Here is a 16,110-nt window from a genome sequence, read left to right on the forward strand (position 1 = left end):
CTCTGGACTTGTTCTGTCTTATCAATATCTTTTTGTAAGTGAGGTCTCCAGAACTTGTCTCACTAGTGCACACTGAACATTATAAAACTGTTATAAAAACACCAGTAGCCAGAGTCTTTCAGCGTTTTTGCAATAGCGTTTTTTTTATGTTTTGATCCCATTACTAAATCTGCCTACATGGGGAGAGAGTAGAGATTATTGGAAGCGTTGGGTGTGACTGGGGAAGTTGGTGTTACACACTGTGCATAGTGCACCCCTAAACTCTGCACTATGTACACAGCGCACCCCTGAATGCTGCACCCTGTACATGGTGTATGCCTGAATGATAAAAGTAGATACATGGGTTTATTTACTGAAGCTGGAGACTGCAAAATTAGGCTCACTTCTGCACAGAAACCAATCCGTTTACGGGTTTTATTACCAAAGCCTAATTGAAAAAGCTGTGCACCCTTAAACTCTGCACTATGTACACAGCACACCCCTGATTGCTGCACCCTGTACATGGTGTATGCCTGAATGATAAAAGTAGATACATGGGTTTATTTACTGAAGCTGGAGACTGCAAAATTAGGCTCACTTCTGCACAGAAACCAATCCGTTTCCGGGTTTTATTACCAAAGCCTAATTGAAAAAGCTGTGCACCCTTAAACTCTGCACTATGTACACAGCACACCCCTGATTGCTGCACCCTGTACATGGTGTATGCCTGAATGATAAAAGTAGATACATGGGTTTATTTACTGAAGCTGGAGAATGCAAAATTAGGCTCACTTCTGCACAGAAACCAATCAGTTTCCAGGTTTTATTACCAAAGCCTAATTGAAAAAGCTGAGCTTAGAAGCTGGTTGGTTTCTATGCAAAATTGAGCCTGAATTTGCCTTACCCTGGCTTCAGTAAAAAAAAAAAAACATAGCCGTGGAGCTACAGCCACCATTTTGAGGGCAACCATACTACTGATGCGGCACGCAATTGAAATGGAGTTTGACACCCCTGCTTTAAACCAATACATTTGATAGGATTTTTTTAAGTACTGGTTTACTTACCGGATCTTTTATCTTGAACGTTTGTGAAACAACTGTACTCTTTTATCAGGATCTGTGTTTTTATATGAATTCATGATGCATACTTCTGATTCCTGCAACAGTGATGACATGTCTTGTTTTTTTCCAGTATCCTGTTTGCTGATATTGAGGGCTTTACCAGCCTGGCATCACAGTGTACAGCTCAGGAGCTAGTTATGACACTGAATGAACTCTTTGCACGATTTGACAAGCTAGCAGCAGTAAGTACTGTATTTCAGTCTTTTGGTGAGCTTTGTATTTTTTATTCCTAGTTGATATTAGAACCATCTTCAAATTGAGTCACCCTGTTCACTGGTTGTACTATTTTTTGCTAAGCCAAGGAGTCCCAGGACAGCTAGAGCAATCTGACATATCATCCGGAGCCTATAATATGCAATTTAGAAGACACACACACTCTGAAAAATGCCATTTTAATTTATAAATACTTAGAAAGTATGCAGCTAGTCTCCAATCCTACTTATAGGCATGGCAGTTCTAAGCAGAATCAGAAATTCTGAAATGGCTCCATATTCAGACTGAAAGTCCTCCAAAAAGCTGTGTGAACGTGGCCTCCTGGTGAGCATTGGCAAGTGCATATATGGCTTCATGGCTCCTCTTGCAAACAAAATACAAACAAGCACTACGAATCCCTGAAATATTGGCATTTAAACTTGCACTTGGAGTTTGTTATTTTTTAATACAATTTTGTGGTCTAACTAATTATGTTACTGGCTCATGGTTTAATGATCTGTTTATTTACTTAGAAACATTTGTGTTTCAAACATGTATCATTTGGACTATGATTTTTTTTTTATTTAGAGATTAAAATAAAATCAAATATACCAGAAACAAGCAATGTGGGTTGTTCAGGGGACCCTAAAAGCGGTTAGCTGCATCCCAGAAATGTGTTTTAGTTAGGTTTGGTTAAAATGTAATTTCATGTTTTTCCCATTGCATAATAATTCCCATAATAGGTTTTAAGAGTTGTTCTTGCAAATATAGTAGTCCGTTTCCGCACCCTGTATTGTTAGGCACATGAGGTGCTGTTGGGATTGGGTTGGAATGTCTGTTTCTGTATCCCACTAGTGGACCTTTAAAGTCTAACTTTTGATAGCGTGGAGAATGCTAAAATTGTGCTAAGTTTTTATTTCTGTCTGTGATAGCAGTTGGGGATATTTTTCCTCACTTTCAATCCATGTGACATCCGGACAAGAAATTACAGGGGGATTGCTACCGATACAAGAAAGCACAGACCACAGTAAAAACTTTTTTTTTTTCAAAGAGAAGTTTGAGCTTTTTTTTTTTTTTTTTTTAGAATCATACTTACCTAGGTGGATGCAGCATTGGTATGAAGGCTCTAAGGCTGAGAACCGAGCAATCAGCTGTGTGTGTTGTTTTCTCAGTGCTCCCCGAGCAGAGGACTGGTGACTGCCAGTCACCGCTGCCCTCACTCACTGGAGTGCTGGGCTGTGGAGGGGGCTGGAATAGCTGGCTCATGCTCCTGGGCGGATCTCGATCATATGGTCGCAATCTTTCCCCAGCCTGGACCAGCTAAGTGACGTCAGCCGTCAGAGGGCTTTACCTGGTTACAGGGGTGAGTCCAAAGGGTGTTGATAAATAATGTGTCCTCAGACTGGTCTGGAGTGGTAAATGGGGTACCCCAAGGCTCTGTCTTGGGACCAATTCTGTTTAATTTATTCATAAATTATATAGAGGTTGGGATAAATGGCTCAATCTCAGTTTTTGCAGACACAAAAATAAGCAGGGCAATTTGTGGTGGGCAAATACATGGCAAATGAGGTTTAATGTGAAGAAATGTAAGGGGCTAAAAACACAAACGCAAACTACTCAAACTATTCACTGGAGGGAGAGCCTCTGGGGGAATCAAGCATGGAGACAGATCTGGAGGTCCTAGTAGAAGACAGACTGAACAATAGCATGCAATGTCAATATACAGCTACCGAAGCCAGCAGAATATTTGCATGCATAAAAAAAGGGGATATACTCAAGAGATAAAACTATAATCCTGCCACTTTATAAAACTCTGGCCACATCTGGAGTATTCTGTCCAGTTCTGGTCACGGGCCTCAGAAGGGATGTGCTGGAGAGAGTCCAAAGAAGGGCAACAAAATTGATAAGGGGACTGGAGGACCTCATTTACAAGGAACGCATGCAAATACTACATTTATTTTTGCTGGAGAAGAGACGCTTGAGAGGGGACATGATGGCGATTTACAAATGCCTTGATGATCCCAGCGTAGGAAAAAAAACGATTTCGTCTCGGGAAGTGTAAGAGGACATGGGGCCACACAATGAGATAGGAGCAGAAGCAATAAGGATGTGGAAATCTTATCCACAATTGGTGGTGTCAGCAGGGAGTTTTGATACTTTTTTTTAACAGGGAAACGTTTATTAGACAAATCAACATTACATTACAGGTGTACGACTGTAGATACAATGATGTACAAATCAAGTATCGGGAGCATACAGTGCTATCCGGCCAAGGGTACGTCCCAAGGCAACAGTCTCAAAAAATAATTAGGTAAACAATAAGCATGGCAAACTAATGAGTCTCAGCAAACACTTGATACTTTTAAAAACTCTTGGACGTGCATCTTAATGAACACAACATACAGGATATGGGAAATGATTATTGACTCTGACACACGTACACCTACACAGGTTGAACTGGATGGACTATTGTCTTTATTCAACCTTACCTACTATGTAACTATGTATGTAGCTGAAGACGGGACACAGGAGTGCAGAATGGATTGTACTCCTGTGATCTACAGAAGAAGTAAAGCTAAACGAGCTTTGGCTGTACTTCTCCTTTTTATCTTTTCCCATTTGTGGTTCTTCCTCCTTTGGAGAGACTTTCTAACAGAAAATAGATAGAACTAAGCCCTTGCTTAGACAGGCACTGGCACAGATGCTGTGCAAGAGGGGTTTGTTTTGGCATGTGCATCCACTCAATTATCTGCAGGCAGCCTGTGGATGCAGATGCAGTGGGTTGCACAGACACAGGTGCATGTTAAAATTCGACAGCTTTGCAGACAAAGGTGCATGGCTGTCAAATCCTGACAAGCTGCTGTGTCTATGCCGCTTCTGCAGCCACTTCCATAGTCTGCTTCCAAGCATCTCGGGGCAGATGCCAAAACAAACCCCTCCTGCACACAGCACAGGTGCCAGGGCCAGTCTGAACAACTCCTTAAGGTCTAGACTGCAATAAAAAAAAACTTGCAAGCTGTAACCCTTCCCTACTCTATCCAAAACAAAATACGTTTTGGCTAAAATTGGGCTTCAAGCGCCGTAGAAGTAGACTGCTGAACATTGCGATTTAATAGAACATTCAGCCTCAGCGGCATTCTATGTGGATTGCTACACCCTTTTGATTGGAAGATTACTAGGCATTTGGTCTCTGTGGATTAAGTGGCTTTACCATTTGAATAATCTCATCCTTTCTTATCCCACTGACTATGGAAGAGCCCATATATCCTCATAGACTTATTTCTGTGTGGACTGAATGTGGTAGTTGTATGAGGTGGGCTGCCAGCAGGTCTCTGAGTTGTTTTTAATGTTTGCATCAGTGATATTTTTTGCACTGATTAATTTTAACCGTATTCAATAAAGTTGTTGTTTTTAAGTCCATGGTGTTCCTTTATATGGTTTCTTGGTGACCTCTAATCCCCATTTTTTTATGTACAACCTTAAAGTGGTGTTCTGTTGAAAAAAAATAAAAATTAAAGTCAGCAGCTTCAAATACTGCAGCTGCTGACTTTTTTAATATTAGTGCCCTTAACTGTCCAGGGTGTCCACAATGTCCTCACCCAAAGACAATCTGTCCCTTGGCTCCCTGGTGCAGGCGCCGGAATCTTCCGTAAGGGAATCGGGGAATCAGGAAGTGAAGGCTTGCGTCTTCACAGCCTGGTTCCATACTGCGCATACGCAAGTACTTACTGCTCCCTACTATGTTCTGGGACCTGTGTGTCTCCCAAAAGACAGCAGGGGGAGGCGGAAGAGGGGCCACCAGACATGGCGTAAATCACTGCAGAATCTGCAGCGATCTATCGCCAGAAGTGGGAGAAAATACCTGTATTAGACAGGTATTTGCTCCCCCCTCTCCCCTGAAAGGTGCCAAATGTGACACCCGAGGGGGGGGGGCGGAATTCTGAAGTTTAATTTTTGGGTGGAACTCCGCTTTAAGGAGCCACACCTGTTAATTTTAGTGGGGGCCTCGGCATAGGGATACGGTTCTGATTTTGAACTGCACTAATTATTGGTCTGCCTGGGTGTCTTTTTATGTTTTAAGCATTAGTAGGCAATGAATGAAAGTGAGTATAATGTAGGATTTTGTTTAGTGGTGCTTAGATGATGTATTACTGTATATGACCCGCCATAAAATCTGAGTTTCTATAATACACACCATACTGTTAATGTCTTTTACGTGACAGACCGATCGCATATATTTGTTTATATAATAGTAAAATGCTGTAAAAAATGCAGTACTGTGAAATTGCTCACAGCCACCAGTCAAATTCAAGCTAGCTTTGGAAAACTGAATGTGATTGGTGATTTAGAAAGCAGAGGCATTTACACAGCATAAGCTCTGGGAAGTCTAATCCTTCTGTACCTCATACTGAGCGCAAAGTTTGTCTCCACCATTAAATTGTTTTGTTTTATTTATTATATTGCTAAACACATATTTATTGTGCCACCAAATATGACTGCATGTTGTTTTTGACCCATATATATAGCACTGAACAGTACTTCAGCTGTAATATAACTGTCTTTTCCTGTTTCAAGGAGAACCATTGCTTGCGCATAAAGATCCTGGGGGATTGTTACTATTGTGTCTCTGGATTGCCTGAGGCCCGTGCTGATCATGCTCACTGCTGTGTGGAAATGGGAGTTGACATGATTGAAGCCATCTCGTAAGTGGAGCTCTGCTTGAAGCATAATTGCACATAACCATATATGCATCTTCAGTTCAGTGCTTTAGTATTGTGCCATTGTGGTCAAGGAAAACTAAAAGTTATAAATAGTTCTAAATAAATTACATCTTGATGAGCCAGGAATTTATGTGATGCAGAACCAGAGCTGAACTGATTATTTCCTAGATTTATTTTGCAGATTTTATTAAACATTTTTGTTTACAGGGACAATGTAGAACATCATTATGTCGTTCAGTAATAAACGTCTACAACTGTTTCTGTAAAATGTAGTTAGCAATGGGAAGCTGTACAGTGTTTTTTTTTACCAAGCACACACCACCATGTGCTCTTGCTTACCTGTGCAGGTGTAGTGTACTATGTCCCCACCCTGCCTTCTGTTTTACACATTGGGAAATGGGTAGTAAAAAGTGAATTTTTAGAGTGCCCACAGTACAGTTGAAGAGGATATTCGCATACAGTCGCTTCCAGAGAGCACAGTACAAATGGCACAGATAAGCAAAAGTACAATGAGTAATCTTTTCTTTCCCATACCTGGCATTGAATTTTATTTTTATTATAAAGTTTTATTAAGCCCTTTAGCAATTTACAGACATGCCTGTGAGCCAACAATGTACATCTAGTAAACGAAAATCGAAAATAATAGTTGCGCTAAGTGATACCAAAAATAGTAACCAAAAAACATTAATATCACATGAGTGAAAAAAAATGTATGTAAATAATAATTTAACAGCAGATGGCCTATACTGCAAAGCGTCTGCTAGTGAAAATGTTACCACTAATCATGTCATGAGACATCTAAGTGCAAGCACACAAAAGATATGGTAATAAAAGAAGAGAAATATTGGGTATTGTGTAACATAAAGTGTCCCAAAGTGAACAATATCAGATGGCATTCATATACAAGAAATTATCAAGAATGCAAATCAATGATTAGTCCAATCAAGGGAGGAAAGATGAAAGCTCCAGGTGAACACTGATAGAAGTGTCTGCAGATGTAGAGTGAAAAACTGTCATCCACCACCACAGCGATACAATCTTCTCCCGTGCAACACAGAGTAGTAAAGGGGGGACCCTTACCAGAATGTTGGACCTCAGATCTAAACTCGCGTTTGCAGATATAAACCTCTGCAGGGGTTATAATGGATCCTCCAGCCTCCGGACTCCTCGGTATCTCCGCACAGAATCCTCCTCTGAGACAACCCGTGGGATGGTAGTGATTAGTCCCCAGACCGCCAGTCCATGGATCATAGGGGATATGAAAAAATAATAGGCCACATGTGCATTACCTCCTTTCCAAAAATGGATATTTATTGTAAAGCCGTGGACATTACAGCAATAAAAAACGAGCAGGTTATATAAAACGAGCCAGTTAACAGATAAAAAAGCCGGCATAAGTATAAATTAAGTAAGCGAAACACCCGTGCTTCCGGGGTCACGTGGGAGCGTGATGATGTCACTGCGTCACTCCCAGGACACCTCCACCAATGATAGTAATGGCCGCTCACCTCACAGATATGACCCTCTGTTAGATAAGGTCAAAATACGCTTTCCCATATGGGTGTATACAAGGCACATCTCCAGCAAAGATCAGACAGGGGAATGCAATACTCTCAGAATTGGTCAGCATAGATTGCAGGGATGGGATCCGATCATAATAAAAAGAGGACAAAACATAGTGTTTCTCCGCAGTACAAAATATAAAATTTAATGAAAAATGTTGAACTCACAAGACAAGGCACTATATCCAGTGCCAGGAATGTGTCGCAGACAAAGCATAGTCCGATGGATGGCCGCGGGTGACGTCACGTGCTTCCACATGTTTGCTGTGTCCCCCACATGGCTTCTTGCAATCTGCAAATGGGACTTCTTATGGCTTTCTTTCAACAATGGCTTTCACTTTTCACTCTTCCATAAAGGCCAGATTTGTGGAGTGTACGACTAATAGTTGTCCTGTGGACAGATTCTCCCACCTGAGGTGTGGATCTCTGCAGCTCCTTCAGAGTTACCATAGGCCTCTTGGCTGCTTTTCTGATTAATGCTCTCCTTGCCCGGCCTGTCAGTTTAGGTCAGGGGTATTGAATTATGGATATGGTTACGGTCCAAAAGAAGTGGTCTCTCGTGCCCTCTAGTTCTTATCCGTGGCTTGAGTTTGAGTGTCCCGCAAGCAAAACACTTGTAACAGGTGCATGGTTTGATATGGTGCAGAGACCAATATCACCAGCAACCACTAAGGATAAAGCAGATTGGTGGAGTTGAAAGTAATCCAACAGCGAGTACGAGTTCTTGGGGGGGGGGGGGTGTGCCGCCAAATAAAATGTATAGTCCTGCATGTCTGCCTGCCAAATACTCCTGACATCTAAGCTTTTCTACTAGGCATAATATCAAGTCTAGGGCAGGTATCCCCTCACAAATAAAAAAAAATTATGAAGGGGCGGCTAACGTGGAAAACAAAAGAGCCTGAAAGCAAAAGAGTAAAGAAGCCAATGTAGAAAGTAAGGATGAGATCGGGCATGTTCGCAACTCCACGTGCCCGTGCCCGCTAGGAAGCTGACACTCCATAGCGCTAATCGCAGGCAGTGAGATATTTCCCGATCCGCGGCTGCACAGATCCAGAAATGTCTCACTACCTATGATTAGCGCTGTGGAGTGTCAGCTTCCAGGTGGGCACAGGCACGTGGAGTTACGAGCACACCTGATGTATATAAATATATATTTATATATTTTTTTTTACATCCATTTTTTGAATATGTATTACTACGCAGCATTGACAATATACAGTATCTGTTCAGTCATGTGGATGTACATCAAATATTGGCAAAATGTTGACAACAAAGATCTTTTGGTTGATGCATGCATATTATGACTCTAATTTCTCTCAGGCTTGTGCGAGAAGTGACCGGCGTCAATGTAAACATGCGGGTAGGGATCCATAGTGGACGTGTTCATTGTGGTGTCCTGGGCCTGCGCAAGTGGCAGTTTGATGTGTGGTCTAATGATGTGACTCTGGCCAACCATATGGAAGCAGGTGGTAAAGCAGGGTAAGTGAATGTAGAATTTAATCTCATCATATTTTCTCAGTGTTGTTTTTTCTTTATGTCGTGTAAACATCAGCCTCTGTAGAATTGTTTTGTTGTGCATGTCTGTTTTCCATTGCATGTGATATAGCAAACTGGCTTTTCTCTGTGTTCAGACAACAGTGAGGAGTCAAATGGAACTTTCCATTTCACCAGATGACTTAAATATTTAACCGCTGTTATCTTTTGTGATTGTTCCTGCCATATACTCATAATGGGAACCTGTATTGAGAAAAATATGTAAGATATATTTGCTGCCTTCAATTCTCCAATGGCATAAAAACACCTGATCTGCATACTTGTTCTAGGCCAGAGACTCTAAGTACTGAGGTCAGATAATCTGCATGGCAGCCAGACAACCTGCATTTTCAGAAAGAAAGATCAGTGCAGTGGCGTCACTATAGTCGGTGTCACCTGGTGCGGTAAAACAAAGTGTCAACCCACCCCTCCCCCCATCGTCTAAAAAAATGTGCAGAGTGCCCCTCACCCCCATATACCCCCTTCTAGCACAATTCATTTTTCTCCTTCCCTCATCCCCTATCTTAGCACAAATCCCCCCCCCCCCCAATATTCCCCCTCTTAACAAAAATCTTCACCCCCATATGCCCCCTTCCAGTACAAATACCCCCTCTCAGCACATTACTTTCCCTCCATTTAGCCCTACCAGCACAAGTCATCACCATCATATACCCCTTTTCAGCACAAATCCCCCTTCTCAGCACAAAATGCCCCCCCATATCCCTCTTCCCAGTATAAATTCACCCCAAACCCCTCCTTATTATACAAATTCTTTTACCCCCCCTCTCAGCACAAATCATCCCCCATCTCCCCCTCCCTGCACAGATCCCCCTCTCAGCACAAATCATCCCCCATCTCCCTGCACAGATCCCCTTAGCATAAATCATGCCCCCTCCCTGCACAGACCCCCCCTCTCAGCACAAATCACCCCCCCTCCCTGCACAGATTCCCCTCTCAGCACAAATCATCCCCCATCCCCCCTCCCTGCACAGATCCCCCCTCTCAGCACCAATCATCTCCCCCTTCCTGCACAAATCATCCCCCCCATCTCCCCCTCCCTGCACAGATCCCCCTCTCAGCACAAATCACCCCCCCCCATCTCCCCCTTTCAGTATTAAACCCCTCTCTTCTTGCCCAAATTCTCTTATTCCCCTAACCAAGCCACCCTCAGCACAAATCCTCTTATTTAATCCCTCCCTGACAATTTACCCCTACAAGCACAACCCCCACCTTAATACAAAGACACTCGCCTCCAGATTTTCTCATAAAAAACAAACAAACAATACAAATCTTAATCCCTCTCAGCATAAATCCTCAGATCCCTGCCCCCAGCCCAGACTTACCGGTTATCAGGTACTGGGACCTCAGTGATTGTTTGACACTTTAGCAGCTTCTATCTGTCCCAGCCAACTGCATGTTAGCAGTGTCAGAGTGCGGGGAGATCTCTTTCCCAGGCTCCTCCTCCTGTCCCGTCAGACACACCAAAGCAGAGGAGGAACCTGGGAAGGAGATCTCCCGGTGCTCTGACACTGCTAATATGCAGCCGGCTGGGACAGATAGGAGCTGCTAAAGTGTCAGCCATCACTGCGCTGGAGACCCGGGGACACCCCGCAGGAGAAATCGGCAAATGCTCCCCACTAGCGTTCCCCTCGATGCTATCACACTGCGCCCGAGACTGGAGCCCCGCCTAGTCCCGGCCTCTGTTGTCACCGGGTGCGGTCCGCACTCCCCAATAGCAATGCTGCTGGATCAGTGCACATTCCATTCTGTCTTTTTACTAATTTTTCTTTGAATGTGTTCTAAATGCTCTCTTTTCAGGCGGATTCACATCACTAGTGCAACCTTAAATTACTTGAATGGGGATTATGAGGTGGAGCCTGGTTTTGGAGGTGAGAGAAATGCCTATCTGAAGGACCATGACATCAAGACCTTCCTGGTGACCGGATGCAGCCAGAAAAGGGTAAGTTTCTCCTACTGTACCTAATCTTGAGAGCAGATACTTCTACATTGTCTTGAAAAAGTATTCATACCCCTTGACATTTTCCACATTTTGTCATGTTACAACCAAAAAGGTAAATGTATTTTATGTGATATACCAACAGAAAATGGCACATAATTGTAAAGTTGAAGGAAAATGATAAATGGTTTTAAAAAATAAATATCTGAAGTGTGGCGTGCATTTGTATTCATCCCCCCTGAGTTAATACATTATAGAACCACCTTTTGCTGCAATTGCAGCTGAACATTTTTGGGTATGCCTCTACCAGCTTTGCACATTCAGAGAGTGACATTTTTGCCCATTCTTTGCAAAATAGCTCAAGCTCTGTCAGATTGGATGGTGGTGGGGATGGTGTGATCAGGGTGATGTGCAGCGTTAGTTTTCCACCACACATAGCATTATTCTTTTAGGCCAAAAAGTTCAATTTTGGTCTTTTCTGACCAGAGCACCTTCTTCCACGTGTTTGCTGTGTCATCCACGGGGCTTCTCGCAAACTGCAAACAGGACTTCTTATGGCTTTCTTCTTGCCACTCATCCAAAAAGGCCAACTTTGTGGAGTGCATGACTAATAGTTGTCCTGTGGACAGATTTGCCTACTGGAGCTGTGGCTCAATGCAGCTCCTCCAGCGTTACCATGGGCCTCTTAAAGTCAGTGTTTGTTGACATTGATCCCTTACACCAGTGTTTCTCTACTCCAGTCCTCATGGTGCCCCAATAGTTTGTTTTCAGGCCTTCCATTACTTTGCACAGGGGCGGTTTCTAGAGCCCGCGGCCACCCACTCAGCCTCTTTGCAGGTGTCCATCTAGTTTACGGCATGGATGGAGGGCAGAGACTAAAGATCTGCTGACTGGAGAGGAATATGAAGTGGGAGGGGCTGGAGGAGCCTCCATCTCCTGATTTCAGCACAGCTGTCACTGCTACGAGACAGAATGAGTAACACTACCTGTGATTATAGTTGCCATTAAATATCCCCACTACAGTTCTCAGATCAGCAGATGACCTTGATCAAGAGCACCTAAGTTGGCTGATCAGAACTCCCCCAGCACTGCCACTCATCCCATCCCCCCCCCCCCATCCCACCAAGGAGTAAGAGAATACATGGAAGGGAGAGGAAAAGAGGGGGAGGAACAAAGAAAAGGGGAGAGGAAAAAATAAGAAAGATGGCTAGAGAGAGGAATGGGGACAAAAAACAAGAAATTAGGATAGAGGGAGATAAAAGGGAAGGAAAAGAACAAAGAAAAAGAGTGGTACATCCTAAAATGTACTATAAGGGGTTTTAATATTGTACAAGTGGAAGGGACTCGGGGAGCGCTAAATGTCCGTGGGCTAGGGGCGCAAATTACTTGTCTTGCCTTAGGTACTGACAATCCATGCTACAAAAATATATTTTTTTTCTGTTAGGGGTTCCCACAACTTGGGAAATTTTATGAAGGGGTCACGACACTAGAAAGGTTGAGAACCACACACGATCCAATATCTGATGGAATCTAATCCGATGGATTTTTTTGTTGGATGTCCGATGAAGCCGACTTTAATCAGTCTTGCCTACACACCATCGGTCAAATATCTGACTGTGCCAAAACGCTGTGACGTAAAACACTACGACATGCTGAGAAAAATGAAGTTCAATGCTTCCGAGCATGCGTCGACTTGATTCTGAGCATGCATGGATTTTTGACCGATGGACTTCCACACAGGCGATCGTTTTTTTCTATCGTTTTTTTATCCATAGGAAAAATTTAATACATGTTCTATTTTTTTTCACCGATGGAAAACAAACCAATGGGTCCCACACACGATCGGTTTGTCCGATGAAAACAGTCCATCGGTCTGTTTTCATCGGACAAACCGATCATGTGTACAGGTCTTCATGGCTTTCTTTCAACAATGGGTTTCTTCTTGATGCTCTTTCATAAAGGCCAGTGCACGACTAATAGTTGTCCTGTGGACATATTCTCCCACCTGAGCTGTGGATCTCTGCATCTCCTCCAGAGTTACCATGGGCCTCTTGGCTGCTTCTCTGATTAATGCTCTTCTTGCCCGGTCTGTCAGTTTAGGTGGACGGCCATATCTTGATAGGTTTGCAGTTGTGCCATACTCTTTCTATTTTCGGATGATGGATTGAAAAGTGCTCCACGAGATGTTCAAAGCTTGGGATATATTTTTAGAATCCTTGGCCTTCATGATCCTTTTTGTTCACTAAGGTTCTCTAACAAACCTATGAGGGCTGTATTTATACTGCGATTAAATTACACACAGGTGGAATCTATTTACTAATTTGGTGACTTCTGAAGGCAATTGGTTCCATTATATTTTAGTTAGGGGTATCAGAGTAAAGGGGGCTGAAAACAAATGCACGCCACACTTTTCACATATTTATTTGTAAAAAAAAATGTAAAACCATTTATCATTTTCCTTCCACTTCACAAGTATGCGCAACTTTGTGTTGGTCTATCACATAACATCCCAATAATATACATTTTTGGTTGTAATATGACAAAATGTTGAATATTTTAAGGGGTATGAATAGTTTTTCAAAGCACTGTACCTGGTGCTATGAGACATGGGTGAATATGCGATCTCTTTTTCCATTTGAAAATGGTCTGTCTGACTTGATCCTAAGGGACCTGTTCACACCAGTGAGTTGCACTGAATGTACGGCCGCTGATTTGCACTTGGAGACAGTGCTGATGCGTCAACCCCAGTGCATCATGCCATTTTAGATTTCTTAACGGAACTTTTTTGAAATGTCACAAGTGACATTTTAGTACATTTCTTATTACACAGTGACGTTGCCGTGTGATAGTTATCGCCACAATGAAGCAAAGCTGTAGGGTGAACACACCAAACAAGAAAACAAGAAATGTTCCCTCATCTATTAGTTAGGGCTCTGAACAAGCCCTGAAACACACATACTGATTTCACAAATTAAAGCAATGTATAATAACAGGAGAAGAGAGAGAGGTCAGTGTTGGCCATAGAAGAAGTTTGGTTCCAGACATAGCATTGCTTGTTATACATTTCCTTAAGTTGGAATGAATACAAAGTCAGTCTTAATCTTTCTTTTTTTTTTTTTTACCCTGCATCTCTGACATAAAGAACATTTTATCACTGGGCAGCCTTGCTTCTCCGAGTTTCTTTTATCTTGGCTTTCAATACAAATACAATATTCTATGTCATGTTTTGATGATCAGTGTTATTTTCTTGGCGCTTATGTAAAATTGGAATGTTGCTTTGTCAGTTATATTCAGATGACATGAATTAGCAAGGTATTGTAATTTGACATACTGTATGTTGATGTGTGCAGAAATTTACTCTGATCATCTTTAACTATGTTTCAGTACTTCAACATATGTTGTTAAAAGAGACTAAATTTTCAATTTGCAAAGCTTAAAACACCAATATAAGAATCCTCATTTACAAAAAAAATTGGGTATTTTTATCAGCACTTCAAAGAGACGTTTAAAACATACATACGTCCCTTTATGCTGCAGCCTCTGAGCCCCACTGGCTCTCATGCCGCGTACACACGATAATTTTTCGGCATTAAAAAAAAAGATGTTTTTCGGCATGTAGAAAAAACAATGTTTTTCCAACTTCATCATTAAAACGACGTTGCCCACACACCATCGTTTTAAAAAAATGCTCTAGCAAAGCGCGGTGACGTACAACACGTACGACGGCACTCTAAAGGGGAAGTTCCATGTGGATGACGCCACCCTTGGGGCTGCTTTAGCTGATTCCGTGTTAGTAAAAGACGATTTGCGCCTTTCTGTCTGTTACAGCGTGATGAATGTGCTTACTCCATTACGAATGGTAGTTTTACCAGAACGAGCGCTCCCGTCTCATAACTTGCTTCTGAGCATGCGCAGGTTTTTAACGTTGTTTTAGCCCACAAACGATCATTTTTTACAACCCGAAAAACGGCATAGTTTAAAACGTCGTTTAAAAAAAATGCAGCATGTTCGAATTTTTTTTTTTTTTTTCGTTTTTCAGAACCTGATAAATAATGTGAAGCCCACACACGATCATTTTAAATGACATTTTTTAAAAACTACATTTTTTTCATGCCGAAAAATTATCGTGTGTACGCGGCATAAGCCTCAGAACTGAGTGACCACATAACTGCTGATTGAACAGGTCTTGGTCTTGGTCTTCCTAGAGCAGAGAGAGGCGACTGTCAGTTGCTGCCCCTCCAGCACTCTTTTTTTTATTTTTTTTTTTTTTATTTTTTGGTGCTGCCTGTCAGACTAGGCATGTACATTGTCTTGAAAAAGTATTCACACCCCTTGAAATTTTCCAAATGTTTTCATGTTACAACCAAAAACGTAAATGTATTTTATTGGGATTTTATGTGATAGACCAACTCAAAGTGGCACGTATTTGTGAAGTGGAAGAAAAATGATAAATGGTTTTTGAATTTGTTACAAATAAAATATTTAAAGTGTGGCGTGTATTTGCATTCAGCCCTCTTTACTCTGATAGCTCAGATCTAGTGGAAGCGATTGCCTTCAGAAGTCACCTAATTAGTAAATACAGTCCACCTGTGTGTAATTTAATCTTGGTATAAATACAGCCATTCCGTGAAGCCCTCAGAGGTTTGTTGCAGAACCTTAGTGAACAGCATCATGTAGGCCAAGGAACACACCAGACATGTCAGGAATAAATTTGTTTTGAAGTTTAAAGCAAATTTAGGTTATTAATAAATATCCCAAGCTTTGAACATCTCACGGAACACTGTTCAATCATCATCATCTGAAAATGGAAAGAGTATGGCACAACTGCAAACCTACCAAGACATTGTGGTCCACCCTAAACCAGGGGTAGGCAATCTTTCAGAGGTTGAGATCTACCAGGAAAACAAGGGAGGGGAGAGCTTAATACGCGGCACCTTTAAGAAAACAAAACTACCAAGCTCCCTATAAAAAGACAGAATCACATTAGTGTCTTCTGTCCCCTTCATATCACCCTTCCACTGTAGTGTCCTTTACCCCCCATAGCA

The 16,110-nt window shown here is 42.2% G+C and overlaps 1 protein-coding gene across 2 annotated transcripts in view; it reads left to right on the forward strand.

The window, feature by feature from the left end:
• ADCY6 (adenylate cyclase 6) overlaps positions 1 to 16,110 on the forward strand; it is a 284,434-nt gene that overhangs the window by 213,673 nt on the left and 54,651 nt on the right. For both annotated transcript variants that reach the window (XM_040341193.1, XM_040341194.1), the window contains 4 exons: positions 1,171 to 1,282; positions 5,868 to 5,995; positions 8,896 to 9,054; positions 10,927 to 11,068. In XM_040341193.1, the coding sequence (XP_040197127.1) occupies positions 1,171 to 1,282; positions 5,868 to 5,995; positions 8,896 to 9,054; positions 10,927 to 11,068 (541 nt within the window). The remainder of the gene's footprint in view (positions 1 to 1,170; positions 1,283 to 5,867; positions 5,996 to 8,895; positions 9,055 to 10,926; positions 11,069 to 16,110) is intronic.

The sequence above is a fragment of the Rana temporaria genome, chromosome 2 (genome assembly GCF_905171775.1).
Source record: "Rana temporaria chromosome 2, aRanTem1.1, whole genome shotgun sequence".
NCBI lineage: Eukaryota > Metazoa > Chordata > Amphibia > Anura > Ranidae > Rana > Rana temporaria.